Genomic DNA, 13,148 nt, shown 5'->3' on the forward strand with positions numbered 1-13,148 from the left:
GACAAGAAACTGCCTTTCTATTTCCTCCCATAGTATAATAATGCAAGAAAATAGCTACAGATAAGCAGTATTACCTTTAGCTTTAAGAAGCCTGATATTCTCTTGAAACTCAACCTGTATTTTGCTGATTAGAAAAGTCTTTAGAGAAAGTGAGTTTGATTGAATGCCACTGAATGCATAGTTTCTTAATGGTGATTAAAATTGCATTTCTCTCTGCATTCCAACTCATCCTTCAGGGATGACTTCACAAAGAAATTAGACTTGTCAGATTTTCTGTACACATAGGAAGAAATATAATTTGTTGTCTAGTTGAGAATTCTGTTTCCATAATTCATGTCTACATCTAGCTATGCGACAATGTAGAAGTCCTGGTCTACTTTCATTTTTTTCCCCAGCATAATAATTAATAATGCCTCCCTTTCTCTCTCAGAAATGTCCCAACATGGACAATAAATTACTCTACTTAGAGCATATTTTATACAACATATTTTAATTTTAGTTTAGCAGGCTCCTACACCACCATTAGATATGGATTTAAAAATCTCCTGATAAACAACTTTTAGGACTCTTGATGCAATGTAAAATAGCTAAATACATGGTTCAAAAGCAGCAATTAAAGTAAACTCTAAGGGATTGGCCAGGTTGTTTAGTGACATTAAAATTCGAGTGTAAGCATTGAAATAAGTGGGTTTTTAGAAAATATTTTTGTGTCTTCAGACCTCTAAAAAATGTTTTGAAAGGAAATGTAACTATACGTGTACTTAAAAAGGACATCAGTTTTTCCATTTTTAAAAGTATATTATAGCAGGCCTGTACTTTCCTCAGTGTGCAACAGTTCAGTGATAGCAGAGACAAAGCAGCAGGCCAGACCAATTAGAAAGCCCTCGGATTCTTTTTGTTTTTGTTTTTGTTTTTTTCTTTTTTCTTTTCTCTTCTCTTCTCTTTTCTTCTTCTCCTTCTCCTTCTTCTCCTTCTCCTTCTCCTTCTCCTTCTTTCTTCTTCTTTCTTCTTCTTTCTTCTTCTTCCAGGGTCTTGCTCTGTCACCCAGGCTGGAGTGCGGTGGCGCGATCTTGGCTCACTGTAATCTCCTCCTCCCGGGTTCAAGCAAGTCTCGTGCCTCAGCCTCCTGAGTAGCTGGGATTGTAGGCGTGCACCACCATGTCCGGCTAGTTTTTGTATTCTTATTAGAGATGGGGTTTTGCCATGTTGGCCAGGCCGGTCTCACACTCCTGGCCTCCTGTGATCCACCCACCTCAGCCTCCCAGAGTGCTGGGATTACAGGTGTGAGTCACTGCACCCAGCCCGAAAGCCCTAGGATTCTAATAATCTCTTTAATAAATTTCACAAATTCCCCTATATGTATTCATTCACTTATTTAGCAAATATATTTTGAGTACCTACTATATGCCAGATACTACTCTAGGGATACAACTATAGAACAGCTGAGACAAGCTCTCTGCCCTCATGTTGTACGTATTGTAATGGAAAATAAGATAAACAGAGCTAAATATAATTTTTGTGAGCAATAGCAGCCATGAAAGAATAAAGGTAGAGAAAGAAGGTAAAGAGTGATGGAGCAAGTGTGTGATTGGTGCTAGTCTAGATCACATGGCAGAGAAAGAGTACATTAAACAGAGGCCTACATCAAGTAAGGGAGGCAACAGTGAGAAGATTTTAGGAAAGAGTGGTTTTGAAGGAGGAAAAACAACAGCAAGTGTTCTGAGGTGGGAATGAGTTTGAGTGTTTGAAAAACAGCACAAAGTCAATATGACTGGAGTAGGTTGAGCAAGAAAAGGTGCAGAAGATATAGGAAGAGCAGAGTGGGGTGGGAGTAAGGGGAGAGCAGGGTCCAGCTCATGCAAAGTCTGCTAGGCTATGGTAAAGTTTAAGATTTTATAACCAAGAGAGCAAAGCATTCTTACATATATTAAAGCCCCTCACTTCCCAGTGTTTGGTAGTGGCATGCACACATTATTTTTCTACTTTGAAGATATTCAGAGAGAGTAGCAAACATTTGGCTTGAGATTTCTGACTCTAGTGGTGCAATAGATTGTCATCAGTTGTTGACTTGTGACCATGCCAATCTAGATGGTGGAGAACTCCAACCTCAAATCTGAAGTCTGTCTTACATGGGACTTTGAGATGTCATCTTGTTTGGTTTTACCAAGTCTTTAAGCTTTGAGATTCAGCCTTTGTCTGAATGGAAGAGGGGAAGGATTAATTTTTGCATCATTCTCTGAACTACTCAGGTAGAGAGACAACTTAAAAACTTGATTTAGAACAGAAAGCACTCTGTTATGGAGTCATAGCACTCACTACCAAATATCTGTTTGTTGTTCGTTGTTGCCCACACATTAACTCCTGAATCTTGCCTGAGATTAATGCTGAATTAGCTTCAGTATTCTCAATAGGGATGTCTTTCCTGAGCATGTTTCAAAACACTGTTCATCATATTTAGATGAAATAGATATGCTTTGTAGTCTTCTCTTCTACTGATATGTTTTCTAGTCTTTCATTTTCTATGTGACTGTCCTCTGAGAATTTGACATTTTTTTTGTGTGTGGACCCTCCCCACCAAATATAACTGCAATTTTAAAAAGGTTCTTACTAATATTAAATATAATGAGAGAGCTGTCTGATAATTTGTGCACTAAACTTTTATATATGTTTTTTCATTTTACACGTATTTTTTCTCCTTTCAACAGCACTGATTGAACACTGGCAATTATGTTGTTTGAATGCAATTTCCTTTTTCTTTCCAATGGAACTAACTTTTATTTAGTACCCACATTTTGTTCAATTTGTTTTTATTATGCTAAAATAACAAAGGTTTAGATATTAATATCTAATATCACATTGGTAATTATAATGTTACTGAGTTTAATGTTTTGACCAGGAAGTTTGTGTTGAAGAACCATGTCTATGTTTGTGGAAAATGATATGATCACACCTGTTTGTGTGTGTGTGTGTGCTTGTGTGAAATAGAGGACTATACAGAAGACATCGCTATGTTTGCAAATAGTTGGTCGGTACAAACTCCAGATGACACCAAATGTGTACGCACACCCTCAGATTTTCCAAATCCATGCTCCAGTGGAATGCCAGCATTTGAGGTAAATTTGATGTGAGAAATGTGGGTATGTCAGACAGAATACATGTATATCTTATTTGTATAATTAGCTAGGCATTTTAGTGTAAGCACAATGTAATTTGAAAATACTATATCAAGGAAATGTAATAGGAAATCACTTCAATTTTAGAAATAGTGAATGTAGTGAATTTCATAAATGCAGTACTCATGAAAATAATGTAGTTAGAAAAATGTTGGTTAAAATGTATAAGTTACCATCTTTTTCCTTGTGAGAACTGAAAATTTTGCAAATAGATGTGTAAAAATAGTAGAAGATTATACACATACCATGAAATATATTCTAGTGACTGGCATCTTTTTTTTGCACAGGCAATCTTCTTCAAGTGTCAGATACTGTTGCAGTTTCCTTTTCTGAGCTGCCATGAGTACATTGATCCATATTTATATATTGCCAGCTGTGTTAATGATCTTTGCAAGTAAGCGAAATGATTTGTAGTTGTAATAAAATTTTCTTTATGCAAAAAGAAGACCCACAGCCACTTCTGTTACTTAACCATTTCAGCTGTTCACAAAATATTATGGGAAATGTAAAACATAAACTACAAACAGCTATTAAAAGTTTGCTATATAACAGTCACAGTCTAATTTTTTTTATTGATACATAGTAGATGTCCATACTTTCAGGGACATGTGATAATTTAATACATTCATGTAATCAAATAAAGGGAATTGAGTATGTGTCACCTTAAATAGTTTTCTTTATGCTAGGAACATTCCAATTATTATCTTCTTGCTAGTTAATAATATACAATTATTATTATTGTATATTACATAATATACATTTATATAATATACATAATATACAATTGATTTATGTTAACTATAGCCTCCCCCCCCCACTTATCTATCCAACACCAGGTCTTATTTCTTCCTTATGTACATTGTACCCATAACTAATCTCTTTTCATCCCCCACCTCTCTCCTACCCTTCCTGGACTCTGGTAACCACCAATCTACACTCTATCTTCATGAGATTCACTGTTTTAGTTCCCACATATGAGTGATATTTGTCTTTCTGTTTGGAGTATTTCACTTAACATAATGACCCCCCGTTTCATCCATGTTGTTGCAAATTACAGAATTTCCTTCATTTTATGGCTGAATAATATTCCATTGTGTATATATACCACAATTTCTTTATCCATTCATCCTCTGATGGACACAGGTCCATCAGATGGATCAAAATATGCTTCCATATTTTGTCTATTGTGAATACTTCTACAATAAACACAGGAGTGCAAATATCTCTTCCATATGTTGATTTCGTTTTTTGGGGGATATATACTCCTTGCTAGATTATATATGGATGGTAGTTGTAAATGTTTTACATAACCAGCATGAACAAAATACAGTGGCTCTTAAGCATTTTTATGCCATGAATCCCTTCTGGGAGTCTAGAGAAATTTATAGATCCATTTTAAAAACTGTGTTTGAAATGCACAAAATAAAACACGTAAGATACCAAAGAAAACTAATTCTAATAAAGTAGTTATCAAAATAATAAAAAAATAAGTTTCTGATATATATGCTTTTAACATGCATTTAACTACTCCAGTTTGACATAGTGATTAGTGTAAACAGTGCTTTGTGAGTCTGCAACAATGGAAAATGAAAATAAAAAAAATGAAAAAAGGACATATGAGACATATGGTGACAAAGTCACAGATATTGCTAAGAACATTGTGATATGTTACCTACAGGCATAATTGAAGGAAATGCTAAGTTTCCGTTGGAGATTAGTGAAAATAAGCATGTAATATTTTTTCTACCTAAGGTCACAGATTCCTGCATTCTGTCTCAGGTTACGAACATCCAGGATAGGTGGTTGCACACGCAACAAATTTAATGAGACTCATCATACTGTGTTCATGGATGATAGTTCAATGTAGAACCTACCATAAATTACCCACAATTAAAGTTTTTAAAAATTATTTTTCTTTCAAAACATTACAAGTATATGTGATTACTCATCTTGAACATTCAAGAGTATCTAAAGAAATTTTAATACGTTGGCTGGGCACAGTGGCCCACGCCTGTAATCCCAGCACTTTGGGAGGCCAAGGCGGGTGGATCACGAGATCAGGAGATGGAGACCATCCTGGCTAACACGGTGAAAGCCCGTTTCTACTAAAAATAGAAAAAATTAGCCGGGCATGGTGGCGGGGCCTGTAGTCTCAGCTACTGGGGAGGCTGAGGCGGGAGAATGGCGTGAACCTGGGAGGTGGAGCTCGCAGTGAGCCAAGATCATGCCACTGCACTCCAGCCTGGGCAACAGAGCAGACTCCGTCTCAAAAAAAAAAAAAAAAAAAAAAAAAAAGACATTTTTTAATATGTCTGTATATTTTATGAACCCTAAGAAGTATAAGTGATAGATAGAAACTTTTAAAATAAAGAACCAGACTAGTTTTTAGTTTAGTAAAACCACTTAAATGACATCTTGAGTAGCTCTTTAAGAGGTTTATAAGAGGTGAGAACAAAGAGGAAAGGTTGAGATAGTATGAAATTGTGTTTATTTCTACTACTACTTTTATATTTATAACTACTACTCTTTAATTAAATTGAAATGATTACAAAAAAATATATAATATTTCCCAGATACTAAAATAAGCTTATTTGTGACATCTCTTACTTTTGAATAGAGTGCAGTTATACCTAGACTTATATGTATAGTCTCTAAATTTCAAGGATTCCTGAACTAATGCAGGAGCCTTGAAAGAGCCCCCACTCTGCCTAAAATATTGGCTAGTGACCTTAGTATATATTTTTAAAAATTCTGTTCCCTATTTGGTTTCATTTTTAATTTAAGAGCTACTTGCTATAGCTCTTTTTTTTTTTCTCTCTCTTTTTTAAGGATGCCTGTAGGTAGGCCATAGTCCTTATTTAGCCGTATATATGGAATTAAAAATTATTCTTATTCCACAGTGGCTCAGTCTCGGACTATTCTCCAATCATCTTTTCAATTGCCTTATCTTTAATATCTTTAGCACCCATTTGTCAAGTAGTCTGAGATAAAATATTGTTTTGTAGGTCCAGGAAATTCATTCTTCATTTTTTAGTTCGGGATATTGCTTAGCTGCTTCAACAGCTAAAATGACTGTGACTTAAATTAAATAGAATGTTCATATTTCTCTTATATACAAATCCATGCTGGTTAGTGGTCTTGGATTGGCATTGTGGCTCTGCTCCATGAGTTTTCCGGTGACTGAGTGATCTTTTTGCTAAATTTTTCCTTTTGTCAAGGGTATTATTTTCAATTTCATGGCCCAAACTGCATCACCACTATCATGTCCACATTTTAGCTCTTAAAAAGGGAGGAAAAAACCCCAAAAGGACTGGCATCTTTTGGAAGTTTCATGCATGCTTCCACTTTTAACCTTTTGGCCAGAACTTGGAGACATGGCCACACCTAGGTGCAAGAGAAGCTGAAAATGTTGTGTTTGGCTGACAGCCATCTACCTGGCAAAAACTTGGATGTTCTGATACTAAAAAGAAGGGGGAACTGGAGACAAAAATCGGTCTCTGCCACACCCACTTCATCTGAAATTTCATCATTGAGAAATTAGCATTTTTGTCTTTAGAAATTTTGATAGTTTTTAGACTTTGACTTTTGAAACTTTGATGCTTTCTCCAGGGAAAATAGTAGGATAGAGAAACAACTTGTACTGGCTGAAATCAGCTGACACCTTAAGAGATACCTTTGTGGTAGAGAGACTGGGTTTAGGGGCAAAGCAGGCGTGTAATACCAAAGGAAGGATATTATAATTAAGTGGACACTGATAAAATGCCAGAGCCAGCATTTCACTCCCCTCAATATTTCATTCAGGGCCAGACCTATTTACATTCTTTCTTCCATTCTGTAGGAAATGAATGATTCTCTTCATTTCCTGTATTAGGGGACTGCATCCTGAGGGTCCCATACCATAAGAATGAAAACGTGAATTGGTTGAACACAGATTAATTTCCTGCTTGGGTTATGATAGTGTATTGAATTCAATTCAACATACATCTTTTGAGCATCTATTCTGAGCTGAGTATTTTTCCACCCCTTGGAGAAACAGAAAAAATTTAGACATGATCTCTGTCCTAAAAACTCATATTCTAATAGGACAGATAAACAGGTCTCTAAAAATGACACAGTGCCCTAAATGCAGAGTGCTTTGGATGCAGAGGACAGAACTATTAACTTTATCAGAGAGTGCCTAACAGGCTCCATGGAAGAGATAACGTTTGACTTGGAAACTTGCATGATACTCTACCAATCCTTGAATTATGCCCTCCTGTTTCTGCTTCTAAGAATGCCAAACCCAGCAGCAAGGAAATGATTTTAATTTTGCCATGCCAAAGCCAATTCATGAGAAAACCAAGATTCTTTAATGCCCATTTTTCCTATTAAAGTTATCATTCAAAATGGAAGAAAAACCTTATTTTCCCCTTAGTAAATTGTAATTTCTTTCTTGATAATAATTTCTTTCTTGCCCAATTATTGTGCATTTTCATGAGATGTCACATATTATTTTTTCAATTAATGACCTGTCAATAACAGGATAAGGCATTTGCCTGTCATGATTCCTAGAATAATGTAGACAACACAAGGTGAGTATTATAGCAATAGTTGCATTGGGTTGGAAAACCAATATTCAGTTCCTTTGCTAGCTTTTAAAACCACCATTAATGTAGGAAAGAATGCACATATTAGAAGGTAAATCATAAATGTAACGTCTTTCCAGGAATTTAGCAATTTTAGCCTGTACTGTTTTGAAAAGACTTTTCTTGTTTGTAGGTTTAGAATATTTTCTGAGCCTCTGGAGTTTATATGCCCAGTCCTTTTTTCCTTCTAAAGCTCAGTTAATTGGACTAGATAAGCTGCAGGACTCCCATTACAGTAGCACAGGATAAGGGCAATTCGAGATGGTGGCTTTTACAATAGTGACACTGGAAATGTTAAGCCTCATAAAATGCAGCATTCTTAAGGTCATTATCTTCTAAGATATTTATTCAATTTTGGGTTTGGATTGGCTTGAAAACAAGCCCTCTACCTTAGTGTAAATCTGTTTACTTGAAAAGCGCCTTGCTAATCTGCTTTGGGAATTTTCAGCGCTCTAATAAGAAATTATTTTGGGGGGAAGCTGCTGAAGTGATTATAAGAAAATAATTAAATATTATTTAGTCTTGGCAAATGTTATAAAAATAATTAGCTTTAGTAATTTAAACTTGAAAGAATTCAAAATCCTCTTTTAAGTCTTGAGTTAAATGCCATTTATTCAATCTTTCAAACAACCCAAATGCCCATCTATGATAGACTGGATAAAGACAATGTGGCACATATACACCATGGAATACTATGCTTTAGATTCTTATTGCAAGGACTGATGAGGAACCATTAAAATACTTCTGAGTACTATAGCTTATTGGTATAGGTTTTATTCCAGTATGTGGACAATCAAGAGTATGATCTTTTGGAAACAGCTTCATATTTATTGTTTTTGTTGTAATAGAATTTTCTCTGTTTTAATGGGATTTATTCTAAAAGGCCTGGAATGTTGCGTGTGTGAGTGAAAAAATACATACACAGATTATGGGGAAAGTGGTATAATTAAAATATAAATCTTTTTCATTACAGTATTCCTTTGGCTCAAGAGAAAAGTGACAAAAGTATTAAAATGCTTTGATAAAGATTATTTGTCTCTATTATTATTATTTTTATCTTTATTATTATTTATGATTATTTTGCACTCAGCATTTCTAGGGATCAGGACCTCAAGTATGGTTTCTGTCAATATTTCCTATGTGATTCTGGTTCTGTCTTTTCACTTTCTAGAACTGATGATTATGAAACTTATTGTCGAGCAGCCACTGAGTATGCTAGAGCCTGTTCTCATGCTGGCTACCCTATTCAAGACTGGAGAGATGACTTTCCAGCATGCAGTATGTTTTTTTATTTCCCAAGCATTGTGTACTTTCGCAAATTTTGGGTTAACCCTAGAACTCAAAACTCACTGTACTGCTGAATACTAATGAATTGCAAAGATTTGTTATTGATATATCTATGAACTTGCATACGTTTTGAAACAAGTATGCATTTTTTTTGCAATTAAAAGTTATTTTTTGCAAATACTCTTTTGTAAAAAATAAAATTATAATTTTTAAAAATAAATAGAGGCTAATAAAATTGACTTAAGTTCTCCTGTTTGCCCCTTTCAGCTGATAAATGTGATGATAGCTTTGTCCATCGGGACTGTATCAGTTGTTGTCCACCAACCTGCACATTTGAGAAGCAATGTCTTGGGAGCAATCTCCATTGCCTTGATGGATGTTACTGCCCAGATGGTAAGTGCTTCATGAAGAAACCATTTGTCCACTCATGGAAACTGGTACCCAGTGATCTAAGGATCACATCTTCGTTTTTCTGTCCTCTCACAGGACATTAGACCTATTGCAATTTTCTGTTCTTGTAGAATTTGGTCCTTGAAGTGACGAGGAGGAATGGCTACTTTTCACTGATAAAATGCTCATTACTTTTTAAAGTTCCCAGGAAATTTGGAATCTATAGTCCTGAAGTTACCCATGAGAAATCTTTTGTTCTATCAATAGTTAATGGTATTTAACAATTTATATGACTTCACTTTTTAAAAAAGGAAAGGAAGTTTGAGAGAAAGCCTTCACATTTTTCTAGCACAAGATTTAGTATTGATATAGTTTTAATATTTGAAATGAAAAGTAACTTAGCAAGTCAGAGAGGTAGGATTTAAAATTAGGAATGAATCTGCTATACTGATAGCTGTTTCTAAAGAACGCTGAGGATTTATTCAAACCCTTTTCTTTTTACAGATTAAAAAAATAGAATCACAGAGATAAGTGATTTTCCCAATATTCTCATTAACTGAGTGAGGATTACTTGGAACCAGATCTGTCTGGCCTCTGTTCATTGTTCTGTTAGTGCTACTCAAAGTATGGCAGACCAGTCCTAGTTCGAGCTGTTTGTGACCTGTCAATAACAGGATAAGGCATTTGCCCCAGAATGTAAACTCAAGCACCAAAATAAAGTCAGTGCTTTCTCCTACAGTCTTACCATGAAAAAGGTCAGCTGAATGAAACAGTGTGCTTAGTAACATGGCTGATTTAAGTTCTGGTTCAACCTCCTTTACTTGTTGGAGAGAAGTAACAAATGCATTCCCATGGTCTTGGACATTTGAGGAGCCGTACCTAGCTCTTTATGATTCTGTGTGACAGTGTAAATCTTTCTCATCATGGAATGAACAGAAACTAAACTAAAAATGTACTTTCTCCCACCTTCTCTCCCTTCCTCCCTCAAATGCAAGGAAACACTCTTTGGTTTCCTTTATTCTGTATGGTGAACCTTGAGTTTTTGATGGCAAGTCATGGGATAAGAAAATTGAAAACTCCTGAAATAGATCCTTTAAGGTAGCTACTGCCTGAGAGTCAGGTTGTCAGTAATCCCACTGAAAATAAAGAAATTTGTATTTCCAGCACCACGAGTAGGTAGGTGTTCAACAGAAGTTGGTTGAATTTTTATATTCAAGAAATACAATTTTTATTATTTCTTTTGAAATTTTGGTGTGTATTTCTTTTCAAATAGGCCTCATAATGGACAATGGGACTTGCATCTCCTTGGAAAATTGCCCGTGCAGTTTTCATGGATTAGTTTATTCAGTTGGTTCAAAAATTGAACAAGAATGTACTGAATGGTATGTGATCAATGTACAGCCAATTATTTCTGGGTACTTGGCTAAGTTGACAACTTTACCGTGACAGATGTTTAAAGGAATATACTCATTACTAATTAACTTCCCCAAATTCCAACACAAAACTTGCATTTTATTTAAACTCCTTGGGGGAAGGGAAATCTGTATTTCTTTTTATGATGGAATTCTTATCACTTACCTTGGTAATTCTATTAACATCTTGTATCCACATGATGAGTCTGTTGCATTTTCTTATCATTTGTAATCACTAATTTGCACATACTTTTAGAACTTGATGGTGCTTCTGGGCTTCTCTGTTGCATACTGTAAAACATGACTCTCCAGGTCACCAATTTTTGGTCCGTGATTAGAAACATTTAGAATTCCATATTAAATTTGCTAACTAACACTGTTGGCACACATGAAATCCCTGAAGGACAGTCCTAAAAGGAAACAGAGGTCTAAATGTTGTCAGATGCTTTTCCCTTTGGTGTCAGTGTATACAGCTGAAGTGTAATAGGATAACTAACCACGTTCTCAGATGCTGATTCTGTTTCCGTTTTATAGGTACTCTGCTTTTGTCCTCTAAAACTCATACCTATGTCAGGGTGGAAGGTAGAATTTGTCTGACATAAGAGGAGATCTCTTCTCTCTTTTTAATATCTGTTGATCTTCACCATAGTCAGTGATTTTTACATATGATACACAAGAGATAATAATTTAGGTGCCAGCCAGCTCAAAATTACCAGTCAATTGAACTTTTGCAGATATGTTTTTTAAGTCAGATTATTCTGAACCTATAAACATGATATACTTTGCTACATTAATCAATACACTGATGCAAACATTAATACAGTTTCTCTATGCCAATAAATTAACATTTTTATAATTTATTTTAGTGTGTGTGTTGGTGGAGTTTGGAACTGCACTGAGCATGACTGTCCAGGTAATCTTTTAAAATGTTTTTATAGAGAATGTTTCAAATTTCTTTAAATTGGGGAGAAAGACAGCACTGATCTTTATGAAGACATCTCATATATACCAGGGGCTATAATAATCTGTAAATGCAGTTACTCAGAGGATACATGGAAAATTGAACAAATGATAGTGTTGAGTGGGCAACTTTGGTAAAACTTTATTAAAATAGTGTAAATATTATAAAATCTAAAAAAGTATGTAGAATAAATATCATTTTATAAACATTAAATTAAATGGGTTAATATAATTTAGTCTAGTAAGTTTGTCAAACCAGTAAATTTTAAACAAACACAGTAGGTGTTTAAAGTTTTGATGCATGATTATTTACCCTAAATTGATCTGCTTTTAAAGGATTAACCTAATCATATCATCCTCCCTCTCCTCCTCTATCTCCACCTCCTTTTCTTTATCTTTGTTTTTTTGGTAGTTCAATGCTCAGTTGTAGGTGATTCTCACTTTACAACTTTCGATGGTCGACATTATTCTTTTATTGGCATGTGCCAATACATCCTCGTGAAAGGAACTGGAAAAGATAAATTCACTATTACTTTACAGAAAGCTCCCTGTGAGCAGGTAAGAACATTTCAAAATGACCAGAGCAATATGGATTCATTGATTTTTACTTAAACTTGATTTCAGACTAAGAATTGTAACATGAATGGATATAGATATTTTCTTTAAAACTGAGATGATGTTGATTATTAAGATACATCATTGTTCTACATATTAGAAAGAAGCATTGATGATTATTCTATGACATACCATTGGTTACATGACGCATCTTGATCTCAGAGATATTAAGCTGTGAAAACAAGTATGTCTTAGACTAAATACTATATATTTAATTGTATTTTGTTTTTAAAAAAGTAGTGTTTGTATGTACAGTTTTTTGAACATTTTATGCATGATTGTACAGTGAATCCAAGTTTTTTATTTACTTCAATCTAGCTATTTTAAAGAGATTATTTTTGACAGTTTTGAACTGATTTCATAGCATTCTAAACAGATATGAATTTCTTAACATATTAGAATATTTATTTATTTAGATCTCTTCTTGAAACAGTAAACTCATCAATAATTTCTAAATAAAGAAATCCAGGTCTTTCATTCATCTCTCTAAAGCAGGTAGTCAAAATTTTGCCAAAATATTTAAGTTTCTAGTTTTATTCTAATAGAAAATAATTATTTCCAACAAAAATTCTGAACTGCTTTATTTGCTTCTTTTCCAGTTTTATTTTTTCTGTGTAATATATTAGAGTCTGAATTAACTTTCTGTGTAGAAGTCTAATTCTTTCGGTTCTTTGCTTTACTGACTT

At 34.6% G+C, this 13,148-nt stretch overlaps 1 protein-coding gene across 1 annotated transcript in view; it reads left to right on the top strand.

The window, feature by feature from the left end:
- Positions 1-13,148, top strand: part of OTOGL (otogelin like) — a 239,565-nt gene that overhangs the window by 94,490 nt on the left and 131,927 nt on the right. Inside the window, exons 10-16 of the mRNA XM_023219423.1 lie at positions 2,986-3,113; positions 3,461-3,567; positions 8,970-9,076; positions 9,353-9,478; positions 10,749-10,857; positions 11,754-11,800; positions 12,260-12,405. Coding sequence (XP_023075191.1) covers positions 2,986-3,113; positions 3,461-3,567; positions 8,970-9,076; positions 9,353-9,478; positions 10,749-10,857; positions 11,754-11,800; positions 12,260-12,405 — 770 coding nt within the window. The remainder of the gene's footprint in view (positions 1-2,985; positions 3,114-3,460; positions 3,568-8,969; positions 9,077-9,352; positions 9,479-10,748; positions 10,858-11,753; positions 11,801-12,259; positions 12,406-13,148) is intronic.

Source organism: Piliocolobus tephrosceles, chromosome 10 (genome assembly GCF_002776525.5).
Source record: "Piliocolobus tephrosceles isolate RC106 chromosome 10, ASM277652v3, whole genome shotgun sequence".
In the NCBI taxonomy this organism is placed as follows: Eukaryota; Metazoa; Chordata; class Mammalia; order Primates; family Cercopithecidae; genus Piliocolobus; species Piliocolobus tephrosceles.